Consider the following 18,005-nt stretch of genomic DNA (forward strand, 5'->3'; position numbering starts at 1 on the left):
GGGCTGGAGCTGTTCAAACCTGTAGCTTTCCCTAGTGGGTCCCTGGGGCAACATCCATGCAACTGCCATCGCAAGACACAGATGGATTGTCTGCCCCAGCGTGTGTGTGTGTGTGTGTGTGTGTGTGTGTGTGTGTGTGTGTGTGTCGGGGAGAGGGAGATCACAAACAGTGAAGGATTAGCTCTCGTCATTTGTCTCCATCCGAGCCGACTGGAAACGGGGTGGGGCAGAAAAATGTACTGATCCATGCACACTTAAGAGAGAACTCCCCCACTCCCACTTATCCCCAGCCACCCTTTCAAAGCAGCCCCAGGGAGAGCTCAGGGGAGGATGTCTATCTCATCTGTGAGCGGTGAGGAAATCTGGTGTGCACCTTTTTCAGAGACGATATGCATCTGGGTTAATTTTGAATACAGAGCAGCTATGTCATTCTGAGCTCCTGAGCACCCATTTGAAAGGGGAATATTTCTGTGTGGAGGCAGCAGACCGTAGAGGGGCGCACTCGAACGCACCTAAATCTCCAAGATGAGTCTGGAAATCTGGGTCATCCTGACTCTTCCCTCTGCTCAGCCCCGTATTTTGGACAGGCTCCTTCACACAGAGCAGGTGGTTGCGGACAACCGTAATTTGTCATTGGGGCAGTTTATTTAGAGGTGGATGAAGCAAAGAAGGAAAATCCTTGGAGTAGGAGAAACCCAAAGCCCAGAGCTGTTTTATTGGGTGGGGACGGGGACAGAGGGAGTGTGGCTGGTGGGAAGGTCATCGGCTTCTGCTAGGCAAAGCCTGTGCACTTGAGCTTCTCACGCCCCGTTTTGCAAGTGGTACCAGTCTCTACGACGGTGGTGCCACACTCGATAATGTTCAGCTTGTCTTTACAGCACTTAGCACCACCCCGCACCATGCTGCGTACAGAACTTGCCGATCTGCTCTCTGCCTGCTCCATAGACTCCTGCTCTGTGAGGGCGAGAACTGTTTCTGGGGATTCTTTGCGTCCCTAACTCATAGGGCCATTGCAGGTACACAGTAGCCACTCAGTAAATGCTTCTTGGATGGATGATGTCTACAATAGTCCAAAGGACAAGAATAACAAAAAAATAATCCGAAAAAAATTTTTCATGTGTAGTTCTCTGGGAGGAAGAAACTTTTCAAGATATTATAAGTTCCCAAATATGGGAGATTACTAATATTTTGCTTCATTCAAGACTTTTGGTTAATTAATTGACTCGAGATTTCTATAAACCAATTCCAAGGAATTATGCACAGTAACAATACCCAAGGGTGGCGTTTCACACTGTCATCTGTGTTAATGTCACCTCTTGAAGCTGTTCATTGCACCGTATCCCAAATGCAGCAGCCCTGATAATTAATACTAACAGCCAATTTATAAAGTACATAATATTAGCTTCCACGTCTACCGAGAATCCTTTTAGCTACCAAGACTTCTCTGCATAGGAGGAGTCAAATTCACAGATACATCATTGGAAAATGGAGACAGATTTTAAGAGAACATTTGTGTCTGTTCTGTATTTAAGAATCGCTTTAGGAAATGTCCAGAAGGGCGACAGGAGAAACAGAAGTAGAATGCCCCCAGTGCACAGTAAACATTCCGTGGGTGTTGGTCACCTTTCCTCCTGCTCTCTCCATGTATTACTTTTGATGTCATGGTCAGAATGCTTTCAAGTGCAAATAACAGGAATGGAATTCAAACCAGCTTAGGAAGAAATGGGAATGTATTGGCTTAAGATTTGTCTAGTTTCAGGCTGGGCCGGATCCTTGGATTCAAACAGTGTTTCCCGGGCTGGCAGGCCTACCTGCGCCCCTCCTCACCCCACCTTCTCTCAGCTCCGCCTCCCAATGTCTGTTGCATAAAACTAAAAAGAGACGTGCAAGACCTTTACTAAGAAAATTGTAAGTTTGTGTTAAAGGATAGTTAAACAACAACAACCCTGAGTAGATTGATCTGCCATGTTTGGAGATGCCGATTCTCTCTAAATTAATCTTCAAGTTCAATTCCATCCTAGTACAAATTCCCAAATAGGATATTCTTATGGACCTTGGGAAACTGATTCTAAGCTAATCCAGGAAAGAAAATGGATAGCAACCGCTAAGAAAAGTATACATATAAAGAAAAAAAGAGTAAGAGTTACACTCCCAGATCGTAAAGCCACATTGACCCGTTTAAGAAATACCTGCAGGTCGTATCTCCAGGGCAAAGGGGAGCAAGGACGGAGATAAACAAGGGCTCTGCAGTAAAGGCGCAGGCGTCTGTGAAGGTCGGGCAGATCGGACTCTCCAGCGGTAGGTAGACCTTTTCCTTCTTCAGTGCCCGCTTCAGGGGCACACTGTGGATTACCCGCCTGCCCACACCATTCCCTGTTTCTTCTCCACATTCCTGACGAAGCCCTTTCCCCCCAGGCAGTGTGTGTCTGAGAGGCGGCTTGTCACTGCCCCACCAAGGGTGAGTCAGGCTGGGACAGAATCACGATGATTCCAGCCCCATGGGGGTGTCTGGATTACGAAAGGGCGTGTAGATACTAATTCTGCCCAAGGAGACATCGGGAGTGGCTGCTAGAGAGCTTCTGGGACAGTTTTCTTCACGCTCAAAGGGACTTAAATAGGGGCTTGAGGAAGGGACATGCCCCTTTTCATCTTGTGATTTCTGTGAGGAGCAGTCCTCACAGGAGTCATTTGGAGATCACCTCAGTGGACAGGCCTAAAGGCCAGAGCGAACTACCGAGGAGGCAAAGTGAAAATACAGAAGAGCCTTGGCCCTTGATGACGTCATTGAGTCCTTGAATTCACTAACCCTGGAGTTGCTCTGATTTTCCTTATAGCTGAAGTGAAAGGCAGATAAATGGTTTTAAAATGGTCTGTTTATCTAGTCGTACCTTCTCTGATCATATCCACTCTTCAGAATTTAGCTGTGAATCAGCTACATTTAGAAAAACAAGATGCATTTAGCGGTCAGCTGATGCTCTTCATACATAGGAGGCAGCCTACTAGACTCTCACGCAGTGTCTCAGGATTTCATCAGCTCAGGGCCTCAAAAAGGAGCTACATCTACTCCTCAGAGCACCACACAGACAGCCAGTGCTTTATACTTGACTTGGCCTGAGCATCAAGGTCTGCTGCCGTGGGAGGTCAAGGTCACCGACACTGAGAAGGGCTGGGCCCATTAGAAAAACTTGGAGTTGGTAAAAACACAGACTCGGAGCCCCAGCCACAGAGATTTTGGCTCAACCCATCAGGATGGGGCTCAAAAATCCGAGTGATGTGACACACGGCCGAGTGTGACACCCAGGGCCTGGGTGACCCGAAGGCCCCACGGCTTCTTCCACGTCTCGCTTCTACAGGCAGGAGCACAGACTGCATGAGTGCCCCGCCCCTTCTATTCTCCATGAAAATTACCTGGTCAGTTTCTGCAGATGCCCTTTCTCACCTTTCTCTGGCACTGACAAGTCATTTTCAAATGTATCATTGTAAGTAACCCTAAGGTTAACGCCCATAATATAGGAAATGCTTCCCTCTGTATAACTGAAAAATCTAGAGTAGGTTTGGATGCAGTTGAAGCTCAATTCAGAGGTTCATTAATTAAGCCAATGACTTGATTCTTTCTGTTCTTCTGCTCTGCCTTTGGTGGTCATGGCTTCATCATTATGTTTCCTCAGTTGTGTACAGAAATGAAATGAATCCCTTTGTTTGCGCGTCACTCCGGTTGGACTAGTCTAGGTCCATGCCCACTTCTGCCCATTGCTGTGGCCAGGAGATTGACTCAGATGAACTGAATTAGCCTTGATCATATGCTTTTTGGAGCCAAGAATGGAGTCAGCTTCTATAGAACCACATGGACCACCATGGAGAAAGTGAGGTTATTTCACCTAAAGAAGGGGAAGTAAATAATGGGTGGCAAAAGAGTATTGTCTGTCCATCCAGCATTCAACAAATGTTTACTGAGGGCCTACTGTGTGCCAAGCACAATTCTGGGTGCATGGGATTCAACACTAAACAGCGTGTAAAAGATTCCTGCCCCCTGAAGTTCATATTTTAGTGGAACAAACCTTGTCGTAAAAGAGGACAAGGGAACGTCCATGCCTCTCACCGGCCGTGTGACAGCACAACGTAGCACCTCTGTAAGTATCTGGGAGTGTTTTCCCTGTGTCGGAAGTTAGAGCAGTGTGGTAGATTCAATAGTAGCCTCCACGTATGTCCACACCGTCATCCCTGGAAAGTGTGGATGATACCTTATGGGGCAAAGGCATTTTGCAGATGTGATTAAGGATTCTAAGACAGGGACATTATCCTGCAACACTGGGGCTCAGCATAACCACAACCGTCCATGCATGGGATGCAAGAGGCATGACAGTCAGAAGACAACGTGATGTCGGGAGCAGTGGGAGAGATGGAGACGTGTGAAGACTATGCTGCTGGCTTTGAAGATGGAACAAGAGGCCATGAGCCAAGGAAGGCAGGCAGCTTCTAGAACCTGAAGGAGACAAGGAGGCAGATTCTGCCCTCGAGCCTCCAGAGGGAGCCAGCCCTGCCAGCATGTAGCCCAGTGCAACTGACTTCAGACTTCTGACCCCCACAACTCTGGGAAACTAAGAGTGCACTGCTTTGGGCCACTACATCGGTGGTAATTGTTAGAATGAAGAGGAATTTAAGATAAGCAGTGAACTTCTATTTTTATTATTTTTTTCATTCTTCATTCTAACATACACATATTTATTTCACCCCCACCAAGTTAGAAGCACCATACCAGGTGCTGGGGACAGAGCAGCAAACAAGACGACCACTGTGCCTTCTTTCCCACAGCTCGTAGTCCAGTGGAAGAGAAAGACTGTAAATAGTGAGTGAGCCCCAAGATGGATTGAGTTTGAGCCTCCGCAAGAATGGAAACACAAAACTCATGCTTAGATTACATTAGAGCGCACACAGAGTGTAAGGGATACTGGTTTCAGCAAAGGATAGGAGAAGGCAGGAAGGATCTGGAGAGCTGAGGGAGTGGGGTAGCTGCCTCCCACAGGCAAGTGTTTGGGCAATGGGAATGGTCAGCCTGCTGGGGAGGTGGAGGGATTCTGTCAGTATTCCAGGAATATCACCCTAAAATAAACGATCATTACCTTGTATGGTCACCTATGTTGTTGCAAAAACAGCTTTCCACTAGCCACGTAACAGATCTAGCATGCTGGTTCCAGATACGATTTCTTGCTCCTTCCCCAGCACCATATTGCTTCACTGGCCATAAGTTATACCATCTGGGTCATACAGGGGAAGTCATACAGCACTTTTATAACAATGACAAGTCTGTGCACATGCCTCTTCCTTTATTTCCCACAATCCAAGCAGGCTTGGCCAGCGCAATAGGTATCAAATAAATAGCTACAATGGTGCTAACTGACAAAGGAAAGGTAAGGCGACCTCACCCAGTCCAGGGGATCAGGGCCGCCGCCTTCCCTGAGGATCTGGCATTTTGGCTGGAGTCTGAAGGATGCCTGGGAGGTTAGACAAGCAGAGACTTGGAGGATGTTGAGCCACATGGCCGGGACAACATGTGTGGAAGCCTAGGGCCTTCTCTATCTATTCAGTAATAATACCAGGCTTTTGGGGAAGCATTGGAAAATGTGAATAGACAAAAAGAGTAGAATATCAATCACCCATAATCACACCACCAAGATAGAACCTTCTACTTTTTATGCTTCTGTGCCTCCATGTAACTATGAATCAGAACATACAAATTATTTTAAAATCTTTTTAAAAACACTCTCCAATCACCCTTCCTTGTTGCTTTCCCCACACCCAGCTTTGCTCTCTCCTTCACTGAAGACTACAGCACATGGTTCCCCACTGGCTTTGTTCCCCAAACCTAGTCATTATTCTGTGCGACGCTGGCATCCATGTGGAAACCCACCCACTACAGGCCCCGGCCATGCCAGATGGTGTGTGTAAAGCCCCCAGACAAGACCACGGGGGCTGCCCAGGCGACAAGAAAACAGGGACCTCAGCCGACTCGACTGGCCCCTCTCGGCCACCTCTGCGAGTTCTCCTCCCGGTCATTTTCATCACAATTTGGGCAGCTTCTTTCTAGTTCTTATCAGAAATGTAAGAGCCGAGAATTAGATTCAAGTTCCGTATTACTAAGCCTTGTTATTTTTGCAAAGTACACATCGTACATTCAGTAGCACGCTGCAGAGTAGTGTCATGAATTATTTAAATGAAGCTATCCTTGTCACAATAAAGGAGCAAAGCACATTTTGTTCATTGTCTCCTTACATGTTTTATTTCTTTTCACGGATTTCTTACTTTGTAACATTAGCTAAAATGCAATGAGCCACAATGTCATTACCACAAACTACCCTAGTTCTGCTGCTTGGGTACTAATATATATATATGTGTGTGTGTGTGTGTGTGTATATATTTTTTAATGTGACTGAAGCATTTTCCTTCTTTCTTAAGATTCATTATACTTGAATGTGTCTTTGTAACAGTGCAGAGTAGGAACAAATATAAAACATGTAGAATTGAGGTCCACTTTAAAAAGTATTCTCGGAGTGGCTGCTGGCTCAGTCGGTAGAGTATGTGACTCTTGATCTCAGGGTTGTTGAGTTCGGGCCCCACGCTGGGTGTACAGATTGCTTAAAAGTAAAATCTTTTAGGGGCGCCTGGGTGGCACAGCAGTTAAGCGTCTGCCTTCAGCTCAGGGTGTGATCCCGGCGTTATGGGATCGAGCCCCACATCAGGCTTCTCCGCTGTGAGCCTGCTTCTTCCTCTCCCACTCCCCCTGCTTGTGTTCCCTCTCTCGCTGGCTGTCTCTATCTCTGTCGAATAAATAAAAATAAAATCTTAAAAAAAAATAAAAATAAAAAAATAAAATCTTTTAAAAATTCAATAAATAAAAAGCAACTCAGATTTAGTTCTTCTCCTTTGCTTGGTTGGAATGGAACAGTAGAGCTGTGGGGTGGGAATGAAAACTCAAGATACCAAGACCCATCTTTGAAAAGGAGGCAGAAAACATTTTTGTTTTGCACCTTATTTTATGGGTCTGTTTTATAATTCTAAATGAGAGCATGGGCCAGTGAAAGGAGCCTGCCTGGGACCCTAGGGAGTTAGGTCAGTGATCCAGTGGGATTAACTGTTCTTGGTGGTGTCACAGCCTCATGCAGCTTGAATGTTAATCTATTAACGATGAGAGGATCCCCTTGTGATACTTTCATCTGTGGCTACTATATGCTGCCAGTATATCCACAGCCCTGTTCTTTGCCCTCCTGGTTACACACACACACACACACACTCCCTCGACTGCATGCCAACAGGCTCATTTCATTTATTTTTTCCCAACAGATTCATTTTATTTATTTTTATTTAAATTTTGTTAGTTAACATACAGTGCAATACTGGTTTCTGGAGTAGAGTTCAGTGATTACTCTCTTACATACAACACCCAGTGCTCATCACAAGTGCCCTCTTTAATACTCATCCCCATCTAGCCCATCCCCCATGCCTCCTTCCATCAACCTTCAGTTTGTTGTCTATCCTCAAGAGTCACTTATGCTTGTTTCCCTTTTTTTTTCTTTTCCCCCTTCCCATATGTTCATCTGTTTTCTTTCTTTCTTTTTTTTTTATTTTAGGTAGAGTGAGTGGGAGGAAGGGCAGAGGGAGAAGGGAAGGGAGAGAGAAACCCAGCAGACTCTGTGCTGAGCGTGGAGCCCAATGTCGATCTTTATCGCATGACCCTGAGACCACGACCCAGGCAGAAACCAAGAGTCAGACACTTAACCGACTGCACCACCCATGTGTCTCTGTGTTCTTTCTTAAATTCCACATATGACTGAGATCCAACAAGTTCATTTTATTTATTTACTTTTAATGGAAAGTTTAATATAAAGAACTACATGATAGAAGAATAATTATAAGATGTAAGGAAGCTCTGTATGACCTCCTAGGTCTGAGGGAGGACCCTATGGTAGGACAAGCTTGGAGGCGGGCTGTTCAATAAGTTCATTTTAAACCACTCTGTTTTATCTCAGGTTGTGATATAGCTGCATGGACAGGGATCAAGAAAAAGCAGTGACCTAAAATAAAGTCAGAGGAGTAGAAACACACAAAATAATAGGCAGTCATTAAACCTTGCAGACAAAGCAGGTAGCCTTTTCTTTAAAAAACCAAAACCAGGGGCGCCTGGGTGGCTCAGTCATTAAGCTTCTGCCTTCAGCTCAGGGTGTGATCCCGGCGTTCTAGGATCGAGCCCCGCATCAGGCTCCTCCGCTGGGAGCCTGCTGCTTCCTCTCCCACTCCCCCTGCTTGTGTTCCTTCTCTCACTGGCTGTCTCTCTCTCTGTTGAATGAATAAATAAAATCTTAAAAAAAAAAAAAAAACCAAAACCAAAACAAAAAACCCTTTTTATTTTGCAATAAATCTTAACTTGTAGAAAAATTGCAAAAATAGTGCAAATAATTCCTTTATACTTTTCACCTGGATTCCTCCACTGTTAACACTTTACTCTTTTGTCTGTTATTCTGAATCATATGAGAATATGTTGCAAACATGATGCTAAGCATCACACTAAGCATCTCGGTTTCCAAAAAAAAACAAGGACATTCTGCTGAAAAATCAAAGTACATCCTCCAATATCAATAAGTCAGCACTGATACAGTACTGTGATCTAATCCACAGACTCCATTTGAGTATTCCTGGTTGTTCCAACACCTTCCTTTATAATCATCCTTTCCTTCTCAGTCCAGAATCCAGTCCAGGGTGTTCTATTGTATTGAATTTTCATGTCTCTATATCCACCTCGATGTGGAGCAGTTCCTTAGTTTTTCCTTGTCTTTTATTACTTAACACTTTTGAAGAGTATGGACCTACTTTGTTGAATGACCTTCAGTTTGCGGTTGGCTGATACTTCCTCAAGCTTACGTTCCGGTTATGCGTTCTTGACAAGAATAACACAGAAGGGACACTGTGTTCTCGGCAGATCACACTGGGGGCATACTGCGTCAGTTTGTACCATGGCTCGTGATGTTGACTTATCATTTGGTTAAGAGGATTCATTATTAAGTATTTTGTTAATAATTAATAGGTAACTAAAAAATCTTTGAGTGATTAATTTTAAATTAATTTAAAGGTATTGGAATCTATGCAAATACCCTGTTCATCAGATTTTCACCCACTAGCTTTAGTCTCCATTGATGATTCCCTTCTGATGTAATTATTACTGCGATAGCTGCCAAGTGCTCATTTTCTAACTTCTTAATCACTTCTACATGTATTATTAATTGGTGTTCTGTTACAAGATAGAATTTTTTCCTCCTCCCAAGATTTATAGATGAGGCCCCAGTTAGGCCAGCAGTTTGGGTAAATTAGTGGTGAAGACTGTCTCTGGGTCTCATGGGTGTTCAGCAACTTGTTTATGAAGGTAACTAAGCTCTTTTTTGTCCCTACTTGGAGGTGTCATTTTCATTTCACACTGGAACTTTCTGGGGCTTGACACCCCCTGCGGGAATTTAGGTTATGCGTTTAGAGGTCAGAGAGAGTCAGAGAAGAGACATTGCAGAATGAGAGTTCTTCAGAAATAGGACTTTTCTTTCAGTGAGTTTATCTGTGTCCATTAGGACCTAGTAACAGGGCACCAGTAGCCACTTAGCACTGAGAAATAGTTCTATAGTCCCAAGGGCTTGAAAGGAAGGACTTCTGGTAAATACCTATTGCCAGAGTTTCCAATCAGCTGTGAGATTGGCCACAAACATCCGTAATTTTACTGAGTTTGGAGGAGATTAGGGGTTCAGGGAAGAGTTTGACTTACCAATATGTGGATTACTTCCAAATTTTGATGTTCTAGTGATTCTTATTCAAATATGATGACTTATTTGGTGGTTTGGGACTAGAACAGATGCTTATTGCCAATACCTAAAAAGGGCAATCAGGTATTAAGTATCTCTTTTTTTGTAATTGGTGGCTACAGGGCCAGCCGCGTATCTTTCATGAGCCATAAAATGTCTCTTTTGTCTAAGGCCTATATAGCCCCCAAGGTGATTGCTTTGGTGGAGCCTTGGATTTTTTATTCACTCAAGATCCATTTGTGTTTAGGAGGCATGTGCAGAGTAATGTAAGAAGTTTTCTTAATGGGGGTGCTTGGGTGGCTCAGTGAGTTAAGCGGCTGCCTTTGGCTCAGGTCATGATCCCAGGACCCTGGGATCAAGTCCCTCATTGTGCTCCTTGCTCAGTCTACTTCTCCCTCTACCCTCCTCCCTGCTCATGCTCTCTCTCTCTCTCAAATAAATAAAATCTTTAAAAAAAAACAAAAGAAGTTTTCTTAATGGATGCCATAATTTTTAAAAAGTTTTTAAACTAGATATCACACTGGAGCCTTGGTGGCTCAGTCAGTTGAGCAGTTGAGCAACTGACTCTTGGTTTTAGCTCAGGTTGTGATCTCTGGTTGGTGAGATGGAGCCCCAAGTCAGGCTCTCTGCTCAGCGGGGGTCTGCTTCCCCTCTCCCTCTGCTCCTCCCCCTATGTGCTCGTGCTCTCTCTCTCTCAAAATAAATAAATCTTTAAAAATTTTTAAAATAGATATCACATTAAGAAATTGTTGAATTTGTTTAGGCATGATGATGGTTAGTATATGTTTTTTAAAAATGTTCTTATTGTTTACTGAGGCACACTGAAATATCAAAGAAGAAATCACAAGGAAAATTAGAATATTTCAAATTGAATGATAATGAAAGTACAACGCATCTAAGTAGGTCGGATGAATGCAGTGATATGATGTCTTAGACTTGCTTTAAAATAAAATAGGAGTGAAGGAAGAAGGAAAGGGAGGAGAAGGGAGAGGAGGAGGAGAAGGAGGAGAAGACGATATAGCAGAAACAAGACTGGCTACAAGATGATAATTATTAAAATTGATTAAGGCAGGTCATAATAGTACTACAAATATTAAGCTGAAATAAATATATTTTCCGATAAAAGGAAACTGATAAAATCTGTTGTCAGAAGATGTGCAATAAAGAAATGCTAAAAGAAATTCTTCAGGCTAAGGAAATTGATACCAGACGGAAACTTGGCTTTACAAGCAGGAAGTGGTAATGTGTGGAAACCCATAAAATTTTGCAGTTATTTTAAACATATACGACTGTTTAAAGCAAAACCAGTGTATTATGGGGCTTATAACATAAGTAGGTACAGTACTGTGACAAAAGCATAAAGGATGGCAAGAACTATACCATTGCACTGCTCTTTAATTTTATATGAATATTCACTCCAAATAGACTATGAAATGCCAAAGATGCATATTGCACTTCCTAGCAACAACTTAATTGCATAATGCAAGAGGTATGCTTAAAAGCCAATAAAGAAGTGAAATGGAATACAAAAAAATTCATGATCTCCAATCAAAGCAAGAGAGAAGGAATAAATTTTCATAAAACACATGGGAAAAACAAAAAAACAAATAAAATCAAGACCTGGATTCAACCATATCAATAATTATATGAAATATAAGTGGACTAAACCCTCAAATAAAAGGCAGTGATGGTCAAATGAGCTTTAAAACAAAACAAAACTAAACAAAAAAACAAAAAACAAGATCAAACTGTATACTGACCACAAAGGATACACTGTAAATATAAAGACATCAATTGGTTAAAAGTAAAAGCATAGAAGATATACCATACAAATACCAAGCATATAAAAGTAGGATGGCATTATTAATAGCAGACAAAATGGAATTCAAGACAAGGAATATTACCAGAAAGATAGCGAGGGACATTTTATAAAGAGAAAAGGATCAATTCATCAAGAAGTCATAATAATTATAAATATGTATGTACCAAATAATACCATTTCAAATCGCATGAAACAAAACTGACTGAATTATAATAGAACAATTATACAAAAAATCAGTAAGAATATAGAATGAGCAATCTTCTCAACCACCTTGACCTAATATTTATAGAAAACTAAACCCAACAACTTCCAAATATCTGTTTTTGTGAGCAAAATAACTTTCACCAAGTTACATAATTTCCTAGTCCAAAAAATAAGACTCAGTATATTTCAAAACTGTTAAAATCTAAGTATATTAACAACAATGCAATAAAATTTGAGGTTAAAAAATATAAAATATCTAAACAATCCCAAAATATTTGGAAATTAACTCACTTATAAATAACTTGTGGCCAAAGAAGAAATCACAAGGGAAATCAGAATATTTCAAATTGATAATGAAAATGCAACACATATGGGATGTAGTTAAAGCACAGCTTAGAGGAAAATATATAATTTCATTTTTTATATTAGAAAAGAAAAGAAGGGGGGGTTGAAATTAATTATCTAAATTTCCACCTCAAATAACTAGAAAAAAATAGCAAATTACTTCCAAACTAAGTAGAAGGAAAGAAATGATGAAGAGCAGATATCAATAAAAGAGAAAATGAATAGAGAACATCTATGAAAACCAAAGCTGGGTTTTGGTTTTGGTTTTGTTTTGTTTTATAAATAGTAGAATTGATAAACTCCTAGCAAGAATAACTAAGCAAAAAAAGAGAAAACACAAATTGCCAATATCAGGAATGAAAAAGGGAATATTGCTATAGATCTGATAAACATGAAAAAGATCAAAGAAAATCATAACAATTTAAACTAACAAGTTCAACAATTTAAATGGTTGTTTTGTAGATTCCTGAGTTGTTCTTAATCACTGTTTTGTTGATTCCACATATATGAATTGAGACAGTTTTACTGTTTCCTTTCCAATATGTATATTTTTTTATTTTTTTTTTTCCTGCTTTGTTGAAATGGCTAAGATCTCCAGTACCTGTTAAATTGAAGTGGTAATAGTGAACATTCTTGCTTTGTTCCTGATGTTAGGGGGAAGGAATTAATATTTCACCACTAAATGTGAAGTAGCTTCTATAGGTTTTTATTCTCATTGTACCAGGAAGTCATAGGGTTTTAGTTGCAGGAGTAATGTTATCTAATTTACATTTTTAAAAAACCACCTGGGCTGCTGTGTAGAGAATGGGCTCAGGGAAGAGCAGCAGAAGCAGGGAGACTATCTTGGGCCGGGCTGTTGCAGCTGTGCGGGAGGAAGGTGGAGAAGCTTTGCACTAGAGTGACAGCAGTGGATGTGAAGAGAGGTGGTTGGATCTGGGGATACGTATTGGTAGAGCTGATGGGACATACTGATTTATTGAATTTGGGGTAAAAAAAAAAAAGAAAACCCACATTTACAGCTTAAATAACTATGTTAATTTCACATTTTTTCCCTGTGGATTTTAGATATTTTTATTATTCATCTTCCTCTTTAGAATGGATCAGTGAAAGTAGATACAGTATTTTTTTTTAAAGATTTTATTTATTTATTTGACAGAGATAGAGACAGCCAGCAAGAGAGGGAACACAAGCAGGGGGAGTGGGAGAGGAAGAAGCAGGCTCCTAGCGGAGGAGCCTGATGTGGGGCTCGATCCCATAACGCCGGGATCATGCCCTGAGCTGAAGGCAGACGCTTAACCGCTGTGCCACCCAGGCGCCCCTAGATACAGTATTTTTTAAAATCTAACCCTATGTTATTTAGATTTCATTTTTTTATATAGCTAGAAGATTCTAGAAAGAATAAGGACCAATATTTAAACTGGATTTTCAGTCGGTTTTAGATACTAATGTTCTGAACTACATTCTGTGTCTTTTTTTTAGGTTTGTCCAAGACTGGTTTTCAGAAAGGACGCAAGTGGCCAAAGTGGATTTCTCTACAGTGTTACCACGCTTCATTTCTCTGTATATCTTTTCCTTTCTGAATCCAAAGGATTTGTGTGCGGCTGCACAAGTCAGCTGGCCCTGGAAGTTTTTAACTGAACAGGTTTGTTACTTGTCACTTCTCAATAATAGGGCCCAAATACCGCTGTATTCTGTCATGAGGCAATGGGGGTAGCTTCCTTCCCTGAAGCTAATAACTGAGGGTATTTGAACCATAATTAACTTACCCTTCGGAGAAAAAATGGGGATAAATTAAATACAATAATTTATTTTGTAAGTAAGGTGACATATGCTACTCTAATAATTCATGTAATTTTAATAATCTTTAAATTACTCAATTTAATTATTTAGAAAACCTTTTATCTTGGCTAAACGTTTTATCTTTTTCATGAGAAATTAGGTAAGCTTTAGTTATTATAGGATATTATTTTACCCATGATAACTCACCTTGAAAATTGTTATACAGCCACAGCCTCCTCTGATCCCTGTTTGGCTGACATCTGTTGAAGAGATTTTCAACCTCCTCTGCCATTAATTCTGCCTCTGGCCTATTTGTCTCATTTTCTTCTTAAAGATTTAATAAAATGTAATGGCAGACAGACTTTGAGTACAAGTCAATAATTTACTTCCTTAATGTGAGCAAACTTCCCAGGGTGGGCCTCTATTGAGCTTCTGATCCCAGAAAGTTCCTAGCTCTTTGTGGAGAGGCCACGTGCAAAACCAACCATGAGCCCTGGGTTTATAGCATTTAAGAACCTGGGCGAAGTGTTTACATATGTCTTGTTCTCTGACTTTTTACTTTCAACCTATGTCCTTATCTTTAAGAAATATGTCTTGTAAATGGATTATGGTTCTTGGTGCTCGTTTTTTAACATTTGGCAATCTTTGGCTTTTAGCTGGGGTAATTTTTCCATTTACATTTGTGTACCTACGGATATATTTAAGCTTAAATCCACCATTTTACTATGTATTTTTTGTTTGTTCCAGGTGTTTTATTTGTTTCTTTTTTTTTTTTGTCTTTTAGAGTATTTAAATGTTTTTTAGGTTGTTAATTATAAATTATTTAGCAGTTCTCTCATGGCTATATTAAAGATTACGGCACTCATCCCAGGGCTTTTTTTTTTTAACCACTTCTGAGATAATGCAAGGAGTTTAGGACCCTTTAACTCTATCTACTCCCCTTCAATCCTCTCCCCACCCAGTTTCAACGCTGTTGTCAAATATTTTAATTTTATACACACACACAAAATACACAAACATAATTTATATATATATATATATATATATGTATATACACACACACACACACACACACACACACACACCCCTCACAAGACTATTCTTTGATATAGTCAATATTTACTTATAGGTAACCACATATTTACTTTTCCGTTGCCTTTCATACCTTCCTGCATCTCTGAGTTTCCATTTGGGTTCATTTTCCTTTCGAATTCTCTTGAATATTTTTTCTAGTGCAACTTGCTCCTGAGATTCTCTTATTTTTGTCTGAAAATATCTTGATTTTACCTTCATATTTGAAGGATGTTTTCACAGGGAATTTGAACACTAGGTTGGCAGTTAATTTTATAGAACTTTGAAATTTTCCTATTGTTCTCTGGCTTCCATAACCTCTTTTTTTTTTTTTTTTTTTGAGAAGTAAGAAGTTTTATTGTTGTTCCTTTAATGGTAATATTTTTATTTTCTCTAGCTGGTTTTAGGATTTTTTTTCTCTGTCTTGTCTTCTGTTTTCCACAATTTTATTATGATGTACCCAGAAGTGTGTGTGTGTGTGTTTTTCTCCTGTTTTGTAAAGTTTTGTGGTGATTTTTGAATTTGAGATTTAATGTCTATCAGTTTTGAAAAGTTCTCACAGACTATCTCCTTATATATTGCTTCTGCCCCGTTTTTGCTCTTTTTCTTGTGGGATTCCAATTTACATGTTAGACTGACTCACCATCCCCCACAAGTTTCATGTCCTCTTATGTGTCTTTTCCATCCTTTTGGCCTTCAGTGTTTCCGCCTGGATTTTGTTTCTAGCTTTTTGTTTACTAATTATCTCCTTAGCTGGATTCTAATTTGCTTTTAAACTAGTCCATTGAGTTTTAAATTTCAGTTATTTTATTTTTCAGTCTAGAATGTTCATTTGATTATTTTGGCCAAAATTTTTCACCTAGCTATTTAACTTCTTAGACATATTAATTATAGGGTTGTTTATTTTTTAAGTTAGTGCCTAACAGTTACAACATATGGCTCATGAGGGTCTCTCTCTACTTAATAAAAGATAATAAAAGACAAAAGGAGAAACAAACAATTGTTATCCTTTTGTGTGCCTGGTATTTTTGATTGACTACCAGATATTGGATATAAAATACTGATGCAATAATTTGAGCCTCTGGATGATGTTATCTTCCTCCTGAGAGAATTTGTTTTTGCTTCTGGCATTTGGTTAGGCTGGGAATAGATCACTTAAGTCCAATCAGAAAAGGAGATATTTTAAAACTAGTTTCAGTCTTTGTGAGAGTTTGTTTAATTCCTGACCCTCACTAATAAGGATCTCAGCTGAAAGCCTAGTGTGATTACCAGGGCTTTTCGCCTTACTGCTAAGGGAAAACCCCGAATTTAAATTTGTTTTCTCTCTTCCTTGTGAGAATGCCCAAAATTCTTTTTAGCTTCCGTGTCATTAGCCTTAGCTTTCTGCTCTGCTTCTCAGCCTGAGCTTTACTTTGGAACTGTCAAATGCCTTGAAGTGAAAAGTAATGCCAAATATTGGGCTTACCTGTTTGGGTTTCCCTTTTCTTTGGGGTTGTGGTTGCATGAGCCCTTGTTGCACTGATAGCACTATACTCCTTAATTGTTTTTATAGTATTTTGTCTAGATGCTTGATTCAATTAAACCACATGAACTTTGCTGTTTTCGTATATCAAAGCTGGTTGCTTATTGGCAATAGCATGTAGTGCAACAAAGGTGTTCCCAGTGGGAGGTTTGGTCTGAAACAAACTGATACACTATTGCTAGTAGCAGAATTCTCAGAATCTAGGGTTAACCAAATGCTATGGGACCACGTGTACAAAGATGACTAATACATATATTCATATATAACATATATTGTCATCAAAGACTATTTTGTATGGAGTAAGGTATGCTTCTTATTTGTTAGTGTCAAATTTAGATGACAAGTTAGCTGCACCAGAAATCTCAATGTAAAGAAAAATGATCTGCCTACCTGGAAACATTATTACTAGGAAACGGTCCTTAAAACTTTCTTGCAGTTTATCTTTCTCATTTCTTTTTCTGTAGGACTGCTTATGGATGCCCAAATGCATTAGGTTTGGGTGGTTCCTGCCCTACACGCCAACGGATCATGAGTATGGTGCTTGGAAGCATCATTACATTGCTTGTGTGTCCAGCTTAGATTGGCTAATACCAAGAGAAGCCACTGCTATCTATGGGACCCTGAATGAACCCAAAGCAGAAGATGAGGAGCTGCAGGAGAGACAAAGAGAAAAGGGCTTAAGAAAAATAATTTGGGAGAAAATTTTACTACGTAAGAGTGAGTAGCATTTTAAAATGATATTGTACCCAACTATCGTAGAAACAAATGGATTTACATACAGTTTCCCACAGAGGAGGATAGCTATGTCTTTCTGGAATATCCTATAGGTAGCATTCTCTACAGTATACTCGGGACAAGCTATTCCCCCTCCCTGCCCGACCCCCATGTATATTTCAAGTTAATGAATAAGAGAAAAAGATTTCAGATGAAATACAGAAAGTCAAATATCAGTGCCTCCATTATTGCTCTGGTTACTCTCAGGTTTATGAGATGAAAAAAACCAAACAAGGAGAGGGAACTATGAGTGCAGGCAAAAGCGAGTGAATAGGTTCAGGACAGAAGAAATGGGATTGGTGACAGAGGGGGAGAAGTGAAACTGGGAATAGAAGCAGGAAGAAGGGCATCAAAAGAAAAGTGGGAAGGGAGGAGGGATAAGAGCCTCTCTCAGCGAACCTTCTGATCTGCACCGTGCACGACAGTGAACAACGAAAGTGCTTTGAGTCCTGCCATCTCTTTTTCCCCTGACTCACCCTCTGTGAGATCGCGACAAATGGGAGATCACTTGAAGCCAAGAAGCAGGGCAGACATGGATGTGAAGCCTATAAATCGATTAACTGTTTTCCACAAGAAAAGAGGTGCTCGTTCTCTGAGCTTTGTTTCTTGGCCTGACATGACTGGTAACTTCCAGCCACAGCGCTGAGAGGAT

General features: G+C 40.5%; 1 protein-coding gene across 1 annotated transcript in view; it reads left to right on the forward strand.

The window, feature by feature from the left end:
• The window catches only part of ECT2L (epithelial cell transforming 2 like), a 65,283-nt gene that overhangs the window by 6,212 nt on the left and 41,066 nt on the right, over positions 1-18,005 (forward strand). The window contains exons 3-4 of the mRNA XM_087865528.1: positions 13,687-13,849; positions 17,044-17,296. Of these exons, the coding sequence (XP_087721654.1) occupies positions 13,687-13,849; positions 17,044-17,296 (416 nt within the window). The remainder of the gene's footprint in view (positions 1-13,686; positions 13,850-17,043; positions 17,297-18,005) is intronic.

Source organism: Ursus americanus, chromosome 11 (genome assembly GCF_024610735.1).
Source record: "Ursus americanus isolate L20-20 chromosome 11, mUrsAme1.1.p, whole genome shotgun sequence".
Classification (NCBI taxonomy): Eukaryota; Metazoa; Chordata; class Mammalia; order Carnivora; family Ursidae; genus Ursus; species Ursus americanus.